Raw genomic sequence first — 19,577 nt, forward strand, 5'->3', positions numbered from 1 at the left:
TCTTTTGCCATAATTATTACTAGATCAGAGAAGCAATCTACCAACAATTCTTTGGTATGTTCTTTCCTATCTAGGGAAAGGTGTTAGATAGGACTATCAGCCTCTATCCTATCTTGGAAATACATCAGTGTTGAGCTCCTGGTTAACAGTTATGTGAGAACGCACTCATGAGGACTGAAACATTGAAGAAGCTGACCCACCACGAACTGTATTGGATGCTCCTGAACTGGATGAATGGCTGATGAAGGCCAATGCTGATGGAACAAAGATCAAACAAAGAGAACTCAAATGCAAAATATGATTTTAAAGAATGACAGACCAGATTTATTAAAGAGAAACCATCTGTTATGTTTTTGCTTCAGTCAATCTCTTGTTCAATGGAAGCATATCAGCAATCAAACATTTCAGCTCTAGTCTTCTCAACATACATATATAGAAAATAGCCATGCATTATGTGTAAACCTTGTACATCTGTTTAAAACTGGTTAAATCCAAGCAGGGTTGCTTATACTGTTTAGTGATTTAACTTTAAGCTCTTACATATCAAAGCCTTAAGAATATTTTCAAATACATTTGAAAGCTATACAAACAGTTCGAATTGGAGCACCTCTAGCTTTTGTTGAAGTACTGACTGATGGAAGCACTGACGAAGAAAAGTGGCAAGAGGATGGACATATGCAGCATTCTGTTACCTTAAACAAAAGCTTTTGGCTCATTTAGGAATGAACCATAGGACGGATTGTAAGTGCTCTGACCAGCAGCTGTGATGCAGCAGTAAAATTAAACAACTCTCCCCAAGCACAGTACAAGTCCATCAGGTCCCTGGTGCAAACTAAAACAAACCCAGTTAAAAACTCTGCTTGCTGTTCAATGAACTGTTCCAATGTGGGGGTGGGGGGGTGAGAGAAGGGTGAGGAAATCCTGGGGCTCTCAGTACAATTTCATTTTACCTGGCCACAACGAAGTCCTAATTATTTTCTTTCTTTATAGGTGTTCTAAAAAGAACTGATCAGTAGTTGATCAGTATAAAACATTTCTCAGATTACACAATTTTCTAACTATAATATTCTGTCCTGCACTGAAGTTCATGATGATTCTCCACTGATGCCCTCTGGCTTCGAGACATGGTGATACATCACCAAAGGCAAAATGGTGCAAATGTTCACACACACATTTATTCAAATTGGTGCCATTCTAGTCATTTTCAAAAGAGATTCCAGACATATTTTAATGAAATTTGCTTTGGTTATTAATTTGCCCATTTCCTTTGCTGATTATTAGCATCTCAAAACGTGCTGCTTACCATTGAAAACCACGAGGAAGTGAGACTGCTGATTTTACACATTATGGTGGCACATCATTGCAATAGTGATACCAAATCTTCATCCTCTCTCCACCCACCCCTACCTCTCATACATGGCCATCTCAATATACAATGTTACATCAAGTCAAAAATCCATGGCAAATTTACCACCGTGACAGGTTAAATTTAATCTAATTGCTATGGTTCCTTATTGCCCTGTCTGCTCTGTTATCCTATTCTATTCATTATAAATATCGGTCAAGATATCTAAACCAGCCACTAACAATGCTGTGAGATTTATCCATCCAAAATTAACCCAAAGTGTAAAAAGTACAAACTGTGGTTAAGTTTCTCTTAAGCTACTAAACTAAGACACTTCCTGGATTTTTCAGAACTTTCACAAAACTTGCCAAGCATCCAAAGAATATTTAATTTACTCTGTTTAAAAACACAAACTAGCTGAGTTGGAAATAAAATAACTATACCATGCAACATTCCTTGAACTGCTTTGATGGGTATGTGTTGGTACATATGCATACCTCCCAAAAATACACAACAGAATTAACTACCGAATAAGCATGATATATGGCCTCCACATTTGAACAAAGGCATCAGTGTGGTTGGGTTCCCTACCCCATTCCCACCATTATACACTGCGTTGCTAAGCAAGCAGAGCCAGAGCACTGAGAGACAGTGGGAATTAATCAGGAGGGAACAATTTTTAAGTTCAAATGCAGAGCTGCCGTGCAGACTACAGCTAGTTCTCTTGACCCACGTGATTCTGCTACTATCCGGATGTGCTCCAACCGAACTGAGTGAAGGTCGAATGAAGCTGAAGGCCAGCTGATCAAAAGAACGCTTTAGAAAAATCTTCTCTCCCCAACTTGATTCAATTGTATAATTTCAAGCACAAAGCAAAATTAAGGCCCCCAGATATCCAGCTTTATTTCGTAACAAAGCATTTAGTTAGTTCCAACTCCGCCATGGACAGTTCAAAGCCTGGCTGCGAAAGGAGGAGGGTTGGGTATGGGGCTAGCAACCCCATCCTGTAAAAACCCAGTGCTACAGAAATGCCAACAGAAGCTCCAATGACTTCATCCCTGGAAGAGGAAGGACACACCAAGATGTGGAGATAAAGTGAAAGACTGACCGAAGACAGAGGACTCTCGCAAGCCACTGTCAGCAGCCTATTCCCCAGTAGGGGTGATAGGGCTCAAGTAAATAAGCAAGTTGTACACTTTCAATTCAGCACTGAGCATACACAATCAAATATGAACCAAAGGCCATTAGTAACAGGGTTGTACACTCTTGAAAAATTGGAGTGATTAAAAATGTATGGACGGACCAAAGTAAGCAAGACAGCATCCAATTGGTAGCAGAAATCTCTCCTATTTATACCATGTATCATTTCTCAGAAATGAACAAGTCATAATTCAAAAAGTGCTCAGTTGGTTATTTCCTTATTTCTGTAGTGCCACTGAGTCCAGTCTGACATGACTCAGTACATAACTTCACAAGAAATGGCAAAAGCCTATTACAGGTATGAAGTTTGGTAGATAGCCTTCTCCCTCATCCCCAAGAAAAATTCCAGAGAGAGTAATAAGCAAGACATTCCCTTTCACCTGAAAGAATTTTGATCCTGGCTCTCAATATTTGAAATCAATATGAATCATACTCAGATGAAAAATAAACTTTATACGTATGTTTGGACCTGCAGTCAAAAGTCATAGAAAATGTAATACTTAGTACACTAACTTTAAAAATAGTCCAGAAGATCCAGAAAAAAAGTTAATTTCTGTCATTGGATCATGTAACACAATGTTCCAGTTTGTGATAAAGAATGAAAATACTCCATTGATCTGACAGGTTTATCATTTTGACTTGTTTTCCCAATTATAATTCATAAAACTAAGCTTTATTTGGCATCACCAGTACTTGATTCTCCTGATTAGTCACTGGATGCTAAACCTCTAAAGCGTCAGCACAGACTAGCTTTAAGTTTTAAAATACAAAGCTACTGAAATTTGGAAGAGACCAGTCGAGAATCAAAATCAGCCTGATTCTTTTTCTTGCTTTGCAAATGTCCACAATCCCTTAGCTAAAATATATTCAAAGTTGGAATGATCATTTCTTACAGAAATAAACTCAATTAAGATAAGGATCTTAAATGTGGAGATCTTATTGTAAAAAGGGGCAGAATCAACTCCAAATCTACAAAATAAAAACTGGGATTCTGCTTGATTTTCCACAAATAGTGGTAAGTTAATGTTCAACTAGACTTGTACTGTGATCACACTACCTAAATTACCACATCATTAGATAAATTATTATTCAAGCATGCAGCCAAATGTTTGAATCCTGTGCCTTTTAAGAAACCTTGCTCTTTTTAACAGCTGTTATGTAACAACTCAATAAAAGATTCTGAATAAAATATTTCAGGTAGGTATTCCAATCCCATTCCAAAATGTGACCATAACACTAGGTATTTTTTAAATCAAAGGATCTAAGCAGAGCCCCAAACCAAAAGATATTCAAACACCTTACACCAATTTGTTCCCCCTTTTAACCCAAAAATTAATTATGGGTTGACCGTCTTTTAGAAGAAAAATGAAACAAATTATTTGCTTGTCTTCAACTCCTCCAAATGTTCTCTTTATTCCTCTGCTTTACAGCTTCTTGTCCAGTTTAGACGTTCACTGTGTGAGCATGCTTCTTGCATAACAGCTTGTCCTTCTTCGAGAAGAAGGTTTGGCCTTCTAAATTTGTACAACAGACCTGGGACACAGAAAACAAGGCACTTGTTAACAGGTTGATACTTAACTGAAAAGTTGATGTTGATTTCAAACACAAATTTGTAACCTCCAGCCAATATATTAAAAAAAATTGTGTGAAACAAAGGAAGACAAAGTCTTGTTGATTATTGTGATGCCTTTCAATCTTTCTGCTTTCACAAATGACGGAAATGTTTGGAGTACAAAATACTGTAGATTCCGGATTATAAGCCGCTACTTTTTTCCCACACTTTGAACAGCTTTGAACACTGTGGCCTTTACTACGGTGCGGCTAATGCATGTTTTTTTTTCATGCCGCCAAAAACATTTTGCCTCGTAATAGTAGACCAATAAAATTGATGAGTAGTTCACAGAGGTCCAATGAAATTGTACGATAAATCAAGCGCACTTTCACAATTAAATTATTGTAAATCAGTCATTTGTACTCACCCTCATCAACATGGAAAACACTCGAAGAAAAGCACTGTGCTGCCTTTATGGCAGTTATTTAGTTTATAATATTTTCGCTTAGTAATTCATTTGTTAGTATTTTCTAGTTAAAGTTAGAAGTGTTTTAAGTATATTTGTTTTCTGTACTACATCCCAGAATGCTATGATATCACATCCGGTTTCGCCGCGTCTTGTGGGAAAATACCGGTTTGCGATAAACGGAAAGGAGGGGGCGAGCGCATTAGACCCGAGCGAAAACGCTGCTTTTAAGTTAAAGGCGATCAATAACTTTTCCTGGTAGGCTGCAGTATATTTTTTTTACCAGTCGTTAGGAGATATTGGAATGTTGTTCGTGCACTGTTCAGTAAAAAAGTATACGCAACGTAATTTTTGTGTTACCGATACATATGTATATTTAAAAGTAACCGTGTTACAGGCACGGTTCGAAAAAAAGCATTTGCAATATGTATTTGTTTATGTTACCATACGGATTTAATTAAAAGTTAAAAAATCCTCACGTGTAATATCTTTCTGTGTAAATATCTCATATTACAACGTGGGACACCTGCGGCTTAAAATCCGGTGCGGCTTGTACAAGTACAAAATTGATTTTCTTTCTAAAATTAGAGCCTGCGGCTTTTAATCAGGTGCGCTCTGTCGTCCGGAATCTACGGTAGTACTTGGGAAGTTCTAAACAGTGTAGCTCAGCCATGATCATATAGGACAGTGGGGAAGAATCTGAAAGGCAGAGTGGTCTACTCCATTTATATTCTTACATAGTAGCTGGGCAGCATACATTTGTTCAACTAAGATTGCATTAAATTGCCCCTATCACTTACTTGTCGGAGTGCCTATGAAATGTTAATATTTGTAACATTCATGCCTGGGAGTATTGTATTCAGTTTTGGTCATCCTGCTATAGGAAAGATGCCATTAAGCCTAAAAGAATTATAAGGATGTTGCCAAGGCTCAAGGGATTGAACTACAAGGAGAGGTTCGACAGGCTAGGACTTTTATATTAAGAGTCGGAGCAGAAGTTAAGATCTTATAGATGTACAAAAATCATGAGGGCAGAGATAGGTTGAATTACGGTCTTTTTCTCAGGATTGGGGATTCAAGACCTAGAGAACTAAAGGTCATACATTTACGATGAGAGGGGCAATTTCCCCGCACAGAGGGGAGAACAAACTACATATGGAATGAGCTGCAAGAGTAAGTGGTTGAGGTAGGTACAACAGTTACAAGGTATTCGGGACAGGTACATGGATAGGAAAGGCTCAGCAAAATATGAGCTAAATGTGGCAAAAATGGACAGCTTAGAAGGGCATCTTGGTTGGCATATACCAGTTGAGCAGAAAGGCCTGTTTCCATGCTGTATAACTCCATAATAAAAGCCCGCTATTCAGTAATATACCTCGTCCCTTAGCAATAAAAACTGACACCAAACCACATAAGCAGCTATTCAAGAAGATAACTGAAAACTTTGACAAGAGGAGTTTTAAGAATTGTCTCCAATGAGGAGGGATAGGCGGAAATGTTTAGTGAGGGAACTTCAGTTTAAGACCTTTCCAGCTGTAGGGAAGGCTACCAAAAGTGACTGAATTTAAGGATGTTCCAGAAGCCAGACATGGAGATGGACAGAGATCCAGGAGGATTCTATGCCTGGAGAAGATGGCAGGGGTAGGGAGGAACAGAAACGTGACAGCATTTTAAAGCAAATGCGCATTTTATGAATGAAGTGTGGCATAAACTACTGAGAAGTCTGGATGTAGTGCACAATGACCAAAAGGCCTGGATAGAGTGGACATGGAATGTTACCAATAGCAGGGGATGGGCAGGAATTTCTTCAGTCAGGGGAGGGTGAATCTGTGGAACTCATGGCCACAGAGAGCTATGGAGGCCAATTAATTGGTTGAATTTAAGGCAGAGATCGAAAGGTTCTTAATTGGTGGTGGGGTTGAGGAAGGTTAAAGTTAATGGGAAGAAAGTGGGAGAATGGACTTAAGGAAATCAGCATATGAATGAATGATAGATCAGACTCAATGGGCCAAATGACCACCTTTGGCTCCTGCACCTTACAACCCAGTATAGGGATGATGCAGATTAGTGAATCACCAAGACTGGGGTTGGCTCGTACAAAATGGCAGAGTTTTGTCTCACTTTATTTACCGAGAATAGAGGGGGATTGGAGGAGATCTGCCAGAGCATGGCTACAAAGTAGAAACGCACTACCAGAGTGAGTGGCCGCAACAAACTTTTAGAATGTATCTAGACAAGCATGTTAATCAGTAAGACATAGAAAGCTATGAACCAGATGCTGGTAAAAGGGATTAATGCGTGTGGTTCGGGTGGGCTAAAGGGCCTAACTTCCCAGCTGTATGACTTGACTCTTCTCTGAATGAGAGTGCAGGAAATAATCCAGGATTGTGTTGGAACAGTCAAACCTAGAGAGTGACAGAGAGCATGGATGAGGGTTACATTGGCAGACTGAGGGGAGATGAGTTACAGTAATATGCAGAGATGAGGAAAAGAAGCATTAGGAATTGGAGAATCACAGGCAAAGCTCATCTTGGTGGTCTAAAGTTGAAGGGAACACTGTATTTCTAATGTATTTGTCTTTCATGAACTCTAAGTTGTGATAACTCTCCAGGCAATAATACTCAAACAGAAAACATTCTGAGCACAAATAAATTGCAGGCTGGCTTACAGGCTATAGTGAGTAAAACAAGTCATGGACCCCTTTTAATAAATGCCCCATTTGGACAGTGATACTGAGAATAGAAGGGCAGACAGGACAAAAAGTGGCTTCCATTTGAGCAATCCCTTTTGCAACCTTTGGGTATGTTGTGGTGTTTCACAGCCAACAGAACATCGTAAAAGCACGTAAGCTGTTAGATGTAGGAAGCTAATTCATGCACAGAGAGATTGCACAGGCACATTTAATCTTTCAGGTGTTTCTGAGAATGGTGAGTGGGTGGGTGAGACACTATAATGAAATCAGGCTACTCAGCCCAACTCATGCATGCTGTGTTCCCAGCAAGCTAGTAGCATCTGCCCACGTTTGGCCCACAACCTTTTAACCCTCTCCTATCCATGCACTTAACTAGATAGATTTTAAACGCTGCTAACATGCCCACCTCTCAGTCCTTGTGCAAGGTTCCGAGCCCACTCCCCCACCTCAACCCATCAACATATACCGCTTGACCTTATGAGCTCCTCCGACAGATTGTTTGTTACTCAATCTTCCAGAGCAGCTAGACACCGGGGGAACAGACGCTGACAATTTTCTTCTGACTCAGTATGAGATGAGCGTTAGGATCTGGGGACGTGGTCTAAAAGTTCCTGGAAGAGGAACCATGAGAAGGCTGATGTGTCGTAAACCTTGCAGGACTGTGAAGAAAGAACTGTAGAGAGAATTACTGTGAATAATGCCTGCAAGAGCAGAATGTACACAACAGGTCGAGTGATCTCTGCCTATGCCAGACGCTTCTGCACCCCTCTGGTGACAGGCACCAGTCTCACAGGTGGGTTGTACAAGTGAATGCAAGGTTATTTGCAGGGGCTGCAGAGACCACGAGGACAGCACTTACAGCACAGACAAAGCAGGTGTCATGCCAAGTATGGCCCAAGGCTTGCAGGAACTTGTCTCCGGCTTCAATGGGAAAGTCGCAGCCATGGCAACTAGTGCCAAATAAATTATAATAATCTGTGGGAAGAAAAACAATATCGTGATTAGTTTCACATTGATTCTCTGAGCACTGAAGCAGAATGTTAGACAGACAGGCAGAGTACACTGGCAGACACAAGGGACTGCAGATGCTGGAATCTGGAGCAACATGCAAAATGCTGGTGGAATTCAGCAGGTCAGGCAGTCGCTGTGGAATGGAATAGACAGAGGTTATCTTGGTTAAGATTTTCCACTGCTTTCAGGGTACACGTGTATTCAACATTCCCAGGAATCAGAACTGGGAGTGATTATTACTAGCAACACATTTATATGCGGGGGAGGGTATCTTATCATCAGTGGATGGTGTGACGAATGGCTCTTGGTTCGGTGTGGAGGGGCTGCCTGTGAGGCCTGGGACAAATGGTGTGGAGGTCATCTCCATCCTGGACAGTATGGTGAATGGGAGCCATTACCAGGTCCCTCATTCCAGCCATTGATTAATGGAGTTGTTCAACACAAAAGGAGACCCTTTGGCCCAAGTCACCCTTGCCAACAAAGAAACCTATTGACTCTCACAAGATGCTGGTGGAACACAGCAGGCCAGGCAGCATCTATAGGAAGTCCTGACGAAGGACTCAGCCTGAAACGTCGACAGTGCTTCTCCCTATAGATGCTGCCTGGCCTGCTGTGTTCCACCAGCATTTTGTATGTGTTGTTTGAATTTCCAGCATCTGCAGACTTCCTCATAGAACCTATTGACTCTAATCACATTTGCCTGCTTTTTGCTTTTCCCTCTAAATACTTTCTCTCCATGTGCTGTCCAAATGTCTTTTAAATGTTATAATTGCACCTATCTCTACCACCCATTTTGACAGCTTATTCCATATGAGCACCACCCTCTGTGGAAAAACCTGTTCCCCAGATCCCTTTAAGTAATTCTCCTCTCACCTTAGACCTGTCATTTAGTTTTACACTGTACTACCCTGGGAGAAAGATTGATTACCCACCTTACCTATTGCCTCTTATGATTTTAAAAAGCTCTGTAAATCACTGCTCTGTTTTCTTCACTCCAGGGAAAACATGTTCCAGCCCGCCAAATCTCACCTGATTAACTTTAGTCCTCTAGTACCAACATTTTCTGCATGCTCACAAGCCCCATAGACCAACTCAATTCTATGGTTTCATCATGCCCTGCTGGATGTGGTGGACACTGCTGTCTTCTCCCCTTTGCCTGCACTGCCTCTACACCACGTACCACCACCACCCACTGACCCCAAAGTTGAGAAATGTGTCTGTGGTAACCAAGCTCACTAGGCTTTAAGCTTGTGCACAGAATGGAAGACTGCAGGTTCCAACCCGTTGCCCTGTGAGGTGATCGGTGAATATATTGGACCCTTGGTGCAGCAGAAGCTACTAGGTCTCAGCAACCACCACGGCAGAAGTGCAGCCTTTGACCACCACAGCAAAGCACCGAGTGGCTGCCACCACTAGTCGCCTCCTCATGTCGAACCGTGGAATGATTCTTTGCTGTGAGAAGATGGGGTCTAACCAGGTTTCCAGCAAGTCGAGTGAAAAGTACACTGGGGTTCTTAGCTTTGAGTGTTTGGACCAGGATGTAGTGCTACAACAAATCAATGCTCTAAATGAGCGGCGCTGCACAGAGTGCTGGTCTCCTGCTCCTGGGTATACACGCCAATGTAAACCACCAAAGGTTTAAAGGTAGATTCTCTTTTCAGATTCGGGCAAGAAATTCTATTACACAGGTCACATTTAACAAAGCGGGTGTTACTGCACATGAACCAAGTTCTCTCCTAATGAGAGGCTGCAGGACGCTGCTGTGCACACACAAGAGGCCTTAATCTATGTGATGCTAACACAACTTTAGTGTAAGCGTGAGGTCTTCAGTAGAGAGGAAAAAGGCCCATCTATCCAAGCTGCAGTCAGAGATGACCAAATTCCTCCAAGAAGGCATTGGAGTCTGCCAACTCTTTGCAAGATGGCTTCAGCAGATTAGCACTGGTCTGCCTGCACTGTACTTTCTTGGTAACTGCAGTACTATATTTTGCGTTCTGAATGACCAAGACTCCTCTGGCCTCCTGCAATACAGAATTCCAAAAGTTCATCCCACTCTGCTTGAAGGAATTTCTCCTCACTCATTTTACAAGAACGTTGCTGTGACACGTGGATCAGAGTTGCAGGGAGATTGGACAGGCGAGTACTTTACTCTTTGGAGTGCAGGAGACTAAGGATTGCCTTGCGGAGCAGTATAAAATCATGGGAAGCAAAGAACAGGGTGAATACATAAAGTCTTTTTCCCAAGTTTAGAGAATCAAAAACTAGAGGCCATAGGTCTAAGGTGAGACAGAAAATACTGAAGAGACCTGAGGGGCAGCTTCTTCATGCAGATGTTGGTGTGTACGTGGAATGAGCTGCCAGACAAACTGGCTGCAGGTGCAGTAGCAATACTTGAGAGACACTTGAATGGGTACGTGAATAGGAAAGAATTAAGAGTGCTATGGGCCAAATGGGACATCTTCATAAGCATGGATGAGTTGGGCCAAAGAACTCATCTCCATGCTACATGATTCTAAAACTCAGCCTACTCTAAGATTGACTCTTGTTTCCAGACTCCTCAGTACAAGGAAGCATCTCTGGATTTATGTAAGAATTATTTAAGATTCAATAAGATTCTAAACACAAAGACAGGTCTTGTGTGTCGGATAAGAGGCACAGATCGAGTGGATAGCCAGAAACTGCTTCCCAGAGGGTATGATTTTAAAGTGATCAGAGGAAAGCATAAGAGAGGGGAAGATGTTAGAGGCAAGTTTATTTTTTAAAAACACAGAATGTGCATGGAAAATCTGGCAATGGGTAATGACAGGGACAGATACACTAGGGACATTTGAGAAACCCTCAGATCAGCAGAAGGATGATAGAAAAATGGACGGCTATGTAGGAGGGAAGGGGTAGATTGATCTCAGAGTAGCTTAAAAGGCTGGCACAACATCATGGGCCAAAACACCTTTAAGTGTGCTGTAAAGTTCCATGTTCTATGGCTCAGTTGAGTTGCCTTTCTTGTGACAGATGGAGGGAAATCCTTTTCCTGCACCTCATTTCAAACTACCACAAGTCCAGCATTTCAACTCTCATTCATGTGGGTTAGAATCACAGATGGATTCTATCATATCTGTAAAAATTATTAACTTAATCGTGAATGGGCCATTGATTCAGCCACAGTTATTACTGATGGTGCAGTCCCTCTACAGGGAATGGTAAGGAAAGGCATCAGTTGTGTGGATCAGCCGTCTTATACGGCACTGTAGAGATCTGAGAATTACCTTTCTCACAGTAAGGCTCTCCATCCTCCATGTGGAAGACATTGTTTCGAATGGGCTGCATGCAAGCCACACACACAAAGCAGTTAACATGCCAAGTCTGCTTCAAGGCATTGATGATTTCCTGTGGGACCAGGAGAAACAAGAGTTAGGACATACAATTACATCTGCTGCAATTCATGGGAAGAGGAGAAGGGGGCTGGGTAGTCACTCACCCCAAAGCCAGTGCTGTAATCTGGAGGAAATCCTGATACTCAGCTGGGATTCAAAACATGCAGTCTGCCATGATATGCTTCATCAACTGCATCAGGCCACACAACACCGGAGTAAAATTACGCAAGAATGCACTCTTTTTGGAACAATTTGCTCGTGTAATTGTTAATAAAGCAGCGCAATAATTACATCCCAAGGAAAGGTCACTAACCTGCAATCTTGGTATTTCTCTCTTTTGATCTGCTGGCTGTTACCAGAACCTTCTGTTTCTATTTTAAACATCCATCTTATTTTAATAGTTTTTACTAAATGAGATTTTGCTTACTGAGATGGTTTTCCCATCAGCTCAGTTGTGCTTTTTCCCTGCTCTCTTCACCCACAGCACAGATCAAGTAGACACATTCTGAACATTACTCTATCTCTACCATTACAGAAGTGCTAAAGTGGAACTCGAGATTTATCTTTTTGCTGTTATTTTTCCAATCACAAGGGACCCCAGCCAGTGCAGTGCATTTGAAGTGTGATTAGAAATAGGGGAAATAACCCACCAATTTTCAAGCAGCAAATTACCGCAAATGTGATACTAACCAGATGAAGAGAAGTTAATTGAAGATTAAATAATGAATGCTGTGTTCTTCACAGAAATGCACGGACCAGGTTAAAAGATATTGAATGGAAGGCAAGAGTTAAATTTAATTATTTAGCAGACATCACCACGTCTGTGTCCAGGCTCACAGGTTTGATGAGGCAGCGCAAAGGATTCATTGCTTTAGCTGCGGAGGCAGCCCGTACCCTTCTATTACAGATCCCACACAATCATACGGCGTAGAAACATGGCCCTTGGAGCAACAGGCCCATGCCGACCAACATTCCCATTTAAGCCAGTCCCATTTCTTTGTATCTGGACCGGTACATAGATTGGAAAGGTTCAGAGGTATATGGGCCACTTTAAGTGCTGTTGATGTACCTATGTCAACCACGTACTCTAGCAGCTCACTCCGCAGATCACTCTGAGTGAAAATCTGCCTCTCAGATTCCTATAAAGTCTGTCTCCTCTCACATTAAACCTGTGTCCTCTACTACTTGATTTCCTAACTCTGGGAAGAAAGACTATGCACATACACCTTTAACAATGTTCCTCATGGTTTTACACACTTCTATAAGATCACCTCTCATTCTCCTCAACTCCAATTAAAAAAGACACGATCTGCTCTCCCCAGAGCTCAGTCCATCGAGTTCAGGGAATATCCTCAAAATCTCTTTGGCACTCTTTCCAATTTAATGTCATCTTTTCAAGGCAGGTTGAACACAATATTCCAAATGGGCTTCAGTAACATCTTGTACAATAATCTATTCTCGATACCTGAAACTATGAGCATACATTGTATCTGTTATTAATAACTGCAGCAGTTTAAAAGGCACTTTAAGAAAAGCTTGCACTGAAGAGCCTTGCATGTTACCACACTACACTAAAACACAGTGACAATATGCAAATGGTCACAACATTGCAATTTGCTTGGACTTTCTTCTTGACTGTGCACAGCAGGTTAGGTTAGGTAGTCAGTAGAGTCATTGGTCCAGGTTCGATCCCGAATTCAGATACTGCTGGTATGGAGTTCATACTGTCCCTCATCATACAAGACATGTCCTCTTCTTGTTACTGCCATTGGCAAGGAGGTAACATAGCTTGAATAGCTACATTCAATGATTCAGGAACTGCTTCTTTCCCTCCACTATCAGATTTCTGAACAGTTCATGAACCCAAGGAACATCATTGTTCCTTTTTTACCATTTATTTTTAATTCATATTAATTTAATGTCTTCGCCCTGTACTGCTGCTGCAAAACAACAGATTTCATGCCACACATCAGTGTTAATAAACTTGACTCTGATTATGGAGTTTGTGTGTCCACCAGCGACCGTGTGGGTTTCCCCCAGGTGCCCTGGTTTTCCGCCACATCCCAGTAACGACCGGGCTGCTAGATTAACTGGCTGCCAGAAACTACCCCTGGTGTGTAGCTGAAGTAAGAATTCTGAGGATGGGGGAGTTCTTGAGAAAGTGGGGAGAACAAAAAAGATTGGCGAGGACTGCAGGCATTGACCTCAACCAGCATCTACGACCGTGGCTTGTCCGTGTGCTGAGTCAGTATGTAGGACCACAGCTTGAATATGTAGTGAGTCAGTATAAACAATAAACAGTGAAACATCTAACAGGGCCAAGGTCCAGAGAGAGCATTAGATACAAAATCAATTAAGCAGAGATTTAAAGATCAGCAAAAAGGAAGAAATTCAGTTTTTATTTATTTTCCATTAACTATTAGGCATAATAAACAATTCCACCAAACAGCTTGTCTGAAAACAGAATGGATACTTACAAATCAGTCTAACTCCCTCAACAATCTGCCCTGAGCTTAAGATCCAACTCCAGTTTTTGGTCAAGATAGCAGTGCTGCAAAGTGTTAATAATGTAACTGATGTAATGCTCTGTAATAAACTGCAAGCAAGCTTTTCTCCCCCCACGGACGTTGGGTGAGACTAGTGTTAAGGATGAAAGGAGAAATGTTTAAAGGGAACATGAGGGGAACTTCTTCACTCAGAGGGTGGTGAGTGTGTGGGAAGAGCTGCTAGGGGAAATGGTGGATTCGGGTTCCCTTTCACCATTTAACAGAAATTTGGGTCAGTACATGGATGGGAGGGGTATGGAGGTCTGGGGTCAGGGTGGAGGTCAATGGGACTAGGCAGATTAATAGTTTGTCACAGACTGGATGGTCTGAAGAAACTGTTTCTGCGCTGCAGTGTTCTATGACTGTTGATGGTAAGGTTGCCACGTATAGTTCAGTTTGCCACTTGCAGATGCTTCACACCTCCCGTGATCCAGGTTGATCTTGTCTGTGTGGAGTTCACACATCCTCTCCATGATTCTGAGAGCTTCGCTTCTGTCCCTTCCCTTCCCACATCTCAAAACTGTTTCCTGCAGGTGAATTAGCCACTGTACATGACCCCCTAGTGCAGGTTAATGGCAAAAGGTGAGTTGATGAGCATGTGTGAGAAATAACAAGTCAGAGGGGCCCAGGAAAGAAAGGACAAGGGTAAATGGGACAGTGTTCCTGGGAGCTAGCATGCACTGAATGGCTAAATGGCCTCCTTCTGAATAATTTAACTTTGAGGCATTTGTGACCTCTTAGATGAGATTTTAAGCTACAATCCTCTTTGCAGGTAAAATGTTCCATGAAGCTACATCAGAAAGGAATTGGAAGGCTATACCCAGTGTGGTGGCCAATAGTTATACAGATTGAAACTCTAATCAGACATTACGCATTTTCAATCTGTAGTTCACACCTATGATAATTAGGCGATTCTAACTTTACTAACCTATAGCCAATTAACCTCCCAATGCAACTTTAGCCAAGTATTTCCTACTTTGAGGAAGTTTGGGTTATGGACCGTTTCAGAATCCTTCCTTGATCTGGAGCACTTCCTCCTGCTCAGAGAAAGATGAATTGGACAATTTTTCTAGTTCTAACTGTCTGTGTTCCAGCATGGTCAAATCCAAAGGATGCCAAACTCGAATTTCAGCTTGCACCTCCAATCAGAAACTCAAAGCAAGAAAATCAATCTGCAGTTAGCACTGCTGGATACACTCTGGTAGAGCATCACTGTGCTACATACTGCCTCCAAAATTGATTTTAACAACTTCAATGCAATGAATTTGGGTGCAGACGATATCACACTGACATTTGTCTCAAGTTTACCACAACTAACTGGAGACAACTGCCCCGACCAGGGGGTGGCAAACCAATGCATGTGAAAAGAATTTGTTGCAGTGCCGCCCCTCGGTTTTTTAAACCCCACTCATAACAATAAAACACAATGATTATCTTTACTGCCAAACTAAGCAACAAAGGAATTTTTACAACCTGGGAGTAGAGAGATGTTTACACAGGAACATCTTGGTACCAGCTAAACGGTTGTGAGAATGTGTGACGTTGGATGATATGCTTTGTCCTGGTGTACACATCAGTATTTGGATAATGAATGGTTGGGCCAGTTGGCATTGGTTCTGCTCTGCTTACACTTTTCTCTTCTGATGGTTAGTGATTACTGGATAGTCAGTGATAATGATGGTAAATACTGTCTGTACTTTAATGCTTCCATGAATATTTATTTTTCAATTTTCTTTTTAGAAGACAAATGTTAATTTTTGAACAGGTTTTCCAAAGTGCTTCGTTTATTTCAATCTGTCTTTCTTATACCTTTATTAATAGTAAAACAATGAATACTGGCAAATAAGCTGATCCTTTTTCCTTTCAAAGTTCCTAATTATTTTTACTAATTCATTAATCAATGATGATCTCTGCTCAAATAATCTTTGGGCACACACTCTCAAAAGGGTTCATCACCGCTGTCCTAGACAATTACTTGGGCATTATTACGGTACATTTCTGATTTATTATTCATTTATTGTATTACCACCATTACTGCAATTCAAAAGTACTTCATTGACTGTAAATCATTTTGGGTCGACCTATTCTTGTAGAAGGTGCTTCGCAAATGAAAGCTTTATCTTGAGGGGTAATTTAAAGGAAAACAGAAAAAAACTAATGCCTTCTGGAATTATACAAAGGTTGCTGTGGAGTACAACTATCCAGGATGTTGTTGAGCCAAATGATATGTTTTTGCGCTGCTGATACTATGCAATATAATACACACAGAGGGGATTCATTCTCACATCCATTTAAAATTTGCTTAAACATGCTCAGCTAAGGATTGAAATATCTTAAATTCAACTGGAACAGCAAGCTTCCATCTGGAAATTATTGCTCCTTTCACCCAGAATTTCAACAAATACCTCTACAATAACACAGTTCATCTTTCTGACTAAAAGTTGGAGATTGCTTGACTGATGATTCCATTCAAAAGCTGGCTAATATTTTCAAGGCATCAAAGCTGCCTGAAATTCTTCCAAATAGTGTAGGTAAACCTTAACCCTCTGATCCTCTTTCTGAATAAGCCCTACAATTCTCCGGTACGCTCTCGCGTATTACTCATCCATAACACACAGCCCCTTGAACAAGTTTTTGGACTTGGTCAAATATTCCTGTGTTAATGAGTCTCTGATACCATCATCTGCAATAGCTTGTATTTGGGTAATTGAGATCGAATCAGAGTTATATAGCATGAAATAGACCCTTTGGCCCAACTCTTATGTGCTGATCAAATTGATTATCTGAGCTGGTCCTGTTCCTCCTTCACTTGGCCATATCACCATAAACTTTTCCTATTTATGAAGCTAAATGTATTTCAAAGCCACAAAACTTTACAACTTTCTTTTAATTGGCCAGTGGGATGTGGACATCACTGATAATGCCAGCATTTATTATTCAACCCAACTTTTCCACCAATAACACTGCCTGCAGTGTGTTACTCCAAATTTGTTCATATGTTCACAGTGTCACGATAGATCACAGCACTTTTTAAAGCATGTCAAATTGGAATTACAAGGCTTCAGCAAATGCCAATCTCAAATACACTTCAGAGAAAAGTGATGCATGGAGGGGAGGTACTTGAATGGTCACTTGATAATGATTTCCCCTAAAATGGGAAAATCCAAATCCCTGATTAAATCACCATGACGGAGGCACACCCTTTCCACTGCAAAGAGTCGCATGCAAGCCTCAAACGGCAAAGAAACTGTGTATACAAAAAAAGCTCCAAGCATGGTAAAGCTTTGAACATGAAATAAGGGTGTGGGAGCGGAACAGTTTTATCCAATACCCTGCCAACCCAGGTCAACAAAGATCGTCTGAGCACTTCAATTAGATGTAGCTATTTGCCAGATTTCCATTTTGCTGGTTTACTTAGTTAGTTCTTAGTTTATTTTGTTGTCATATGGAGAATAATTGAATTCTTTGCTCATATGAAGCTGACATAATAAACTTTACACACAGCAAAAATAATAAATACAGTGATGAAAATACAGAGCACGAAGCAGCATGACAGATTAAATATTAGAAGCTGATTAGTTTTAGTCATCATATGTACATTGGAACATCGAAACATACAGTGAATTTGTTGTTTGCACCAACGCCGGCCAAGATCCATTAAGGGAAGCCCACAAGTGCCGACAGGCTTCCGGCTCCAAAATAGCATGCCCACAACTTATTAACCCTTGGAATGTGGGATGAAAACAAAGCACACGGTCACGGGGAGAACGTACAAACTCCTTAAAACCGAGGTGGGAACCGAACCCCGACCTTGCATTTAGCGATGTAAAATGTTACGCTAATCGCCATGCGACCGTGCTGCCAATTACTAATGCAGAACTGGAGTATTCTAGAAAGAAATGCTGAAGTGACAATGGAATACATGAGAGAGGCAGAAATGAAATTCAGAGAATGTGGCAGCGTCACTGGGACGTGAAAGGTGTGATTGGTTCAGAAGTTTGACTGCAGAGGGGAAGAGCTGTTCTTATAGCTGCACATTTCGAGCTCAAGTACCTTCTGAAGCAAAATGGGCTTGGTGGCAGGTACCTGTTTTGGAACTATGAGCCTCCTATAATCAGCACACCGTGAAGATACAGTAGCACCACAGTAGCACAGCAATTAACATGACATTATTACAGCTCAGGAACTTCCGGCAAGATGGCGCCAGAGTCCCACGGCAAAATCTTGCACAGATTGCAAAACTGCTGGATACTCTTCTAAATATACTTCTTTCTTCCTCTGAACTGCCATTAATTGCAGCCCGTAGTTTCCCTTTTATGAATGTACTTTTGGGCCATCTGAATGACATGGTGCTTTTGCGATCTCCCGGAGTTTTGGCAGGAGGTGCAGCCAAGGGTGTCACGGGGGGAGTATGCTGTATTGATTCCTAATGGGGAACACAAACCCGTGGTCAGTGCCATTACTCCGTGCCAATAAAAAGTCGAGAAGATTAAACCAGCGCGGATGAAAGCAGAAAACGAGCGGGTGTTCAGTGCTAGCTGCTTGCGTTTCACCGGACTCCCTCTCACTGCTGCCAGCAGAAGATGCAGGGATACAATGTCAGCATTCATTTCAAGAGGTCTAGAATACAAGAGGAGGGATGCAATGCTGAGGCTTTATAAGGCACTGGTGAAGCCTCACCTAGAGTATCGTGAACGGTTTTGAGTTCCTTACCTAAGAAAATATGTGCTGGCATTGGAGAAGGTTCAGAGGAGATTTACAAGGATGATTCTGGGAATGAAAGGGTTATCTTATGAGGAACGTTTGAAGGCTCTGGGTCTGTACTCAATGGAACTTAGAAGGATGAGGGTCTCATCGAAACCTTTCAAACGTTGAAAGGCCTAGACAGAGTAGGTGTGGAAATGATGTTTCCCATGGTGGGTTAGCCTAGGACAAAAGGGCATAGCCTCAGGATAGAGAGGCATCCATTTAAAACAGAGATAAGGAGAAATTTCTTTAGCCAGAGGTGGTGAACTTGTGGAATTTGTTACCATTGGCAGTTGTGGAGGCCAGGTTGTTGGGTGTATTTAAGGCAGAACTTGATAGTGTCTTGATTGGACATGGCATTAATGGTCACGGGGAGAAGGCCAGGCAGTGGGAGTGAGGAAGGGAAAAAGGATCAGTCATGATTGAATGGTGGAGCAGACTCAATAGGAGCCTATTTCTGCTCTTAATTCTTATCGTGTGGAGTCCAAGCTGCAAGGTTTGATTGCCTCGGCCACTCGTGGAGTGGACTCACTTTAGGCTGCATCTTGACGTTTAATGTCCTCGGCACTGAAAGCACTTCACTATTTGCGCAATTTGCTCAAGGCGCTTCGGTGTGGAACTGGATCTGCACTGTGACCTGTAGCCATC

At 41.6% G+C, this 19,577-nt stretch overlaps 1 protein-coding gene across 7 annotated transcripts in view; it reads right to left on the reverse strand.

The window, feature by feature from the left end:
• Positions 1–298: 298 nt before the first annotated feature.
• LOC140726278 (PDZ and LIM domain protein 5-like) overlaps positions 299–19,577 on the reverse strand; it is a 247,637-nt gene continuing 228,358 nt past the window's right edge. For all 7 annotated transcript variants that reach the window (XM_073042451.1, XM_073042450.1, XM_073042445.1 and 4 more), the window contains 3 exons: positions 11,530–11,650; positions 8,115–8,230; positions 299–4,078 (listed from right to left, as the gene is read on the reverse strand). In XM_073042451.1, the coding sequence (XP_072898552.1) occupies positions 3,989–4,078; positions 8,115–8,230; positions 11,530–11,650 (327 nt within the window). In that variant the 3' untranslated portion in view covers positions 299–3,988. The remainder of the gene's footprint in view (positions 4,079–8,114; positions 8,231–11,529; positions 11,651–19,577) is intronic.

The sequence above is a fragment of the Hemitrygon akajei genome, chromosome 4, assembly GCF_048418815.1.
Source record: "Hemitrygon akajei chromosome 4, sHemAka1.3, whole genome shotgun sequence".
NCBI classification, from domain to species: Eukaryota; Metazoa; Chordata; class Chondrichthyes; order Myliobatiformes; family Dasyatidae; genus Hemitrygon; species Hemitrygon akajei.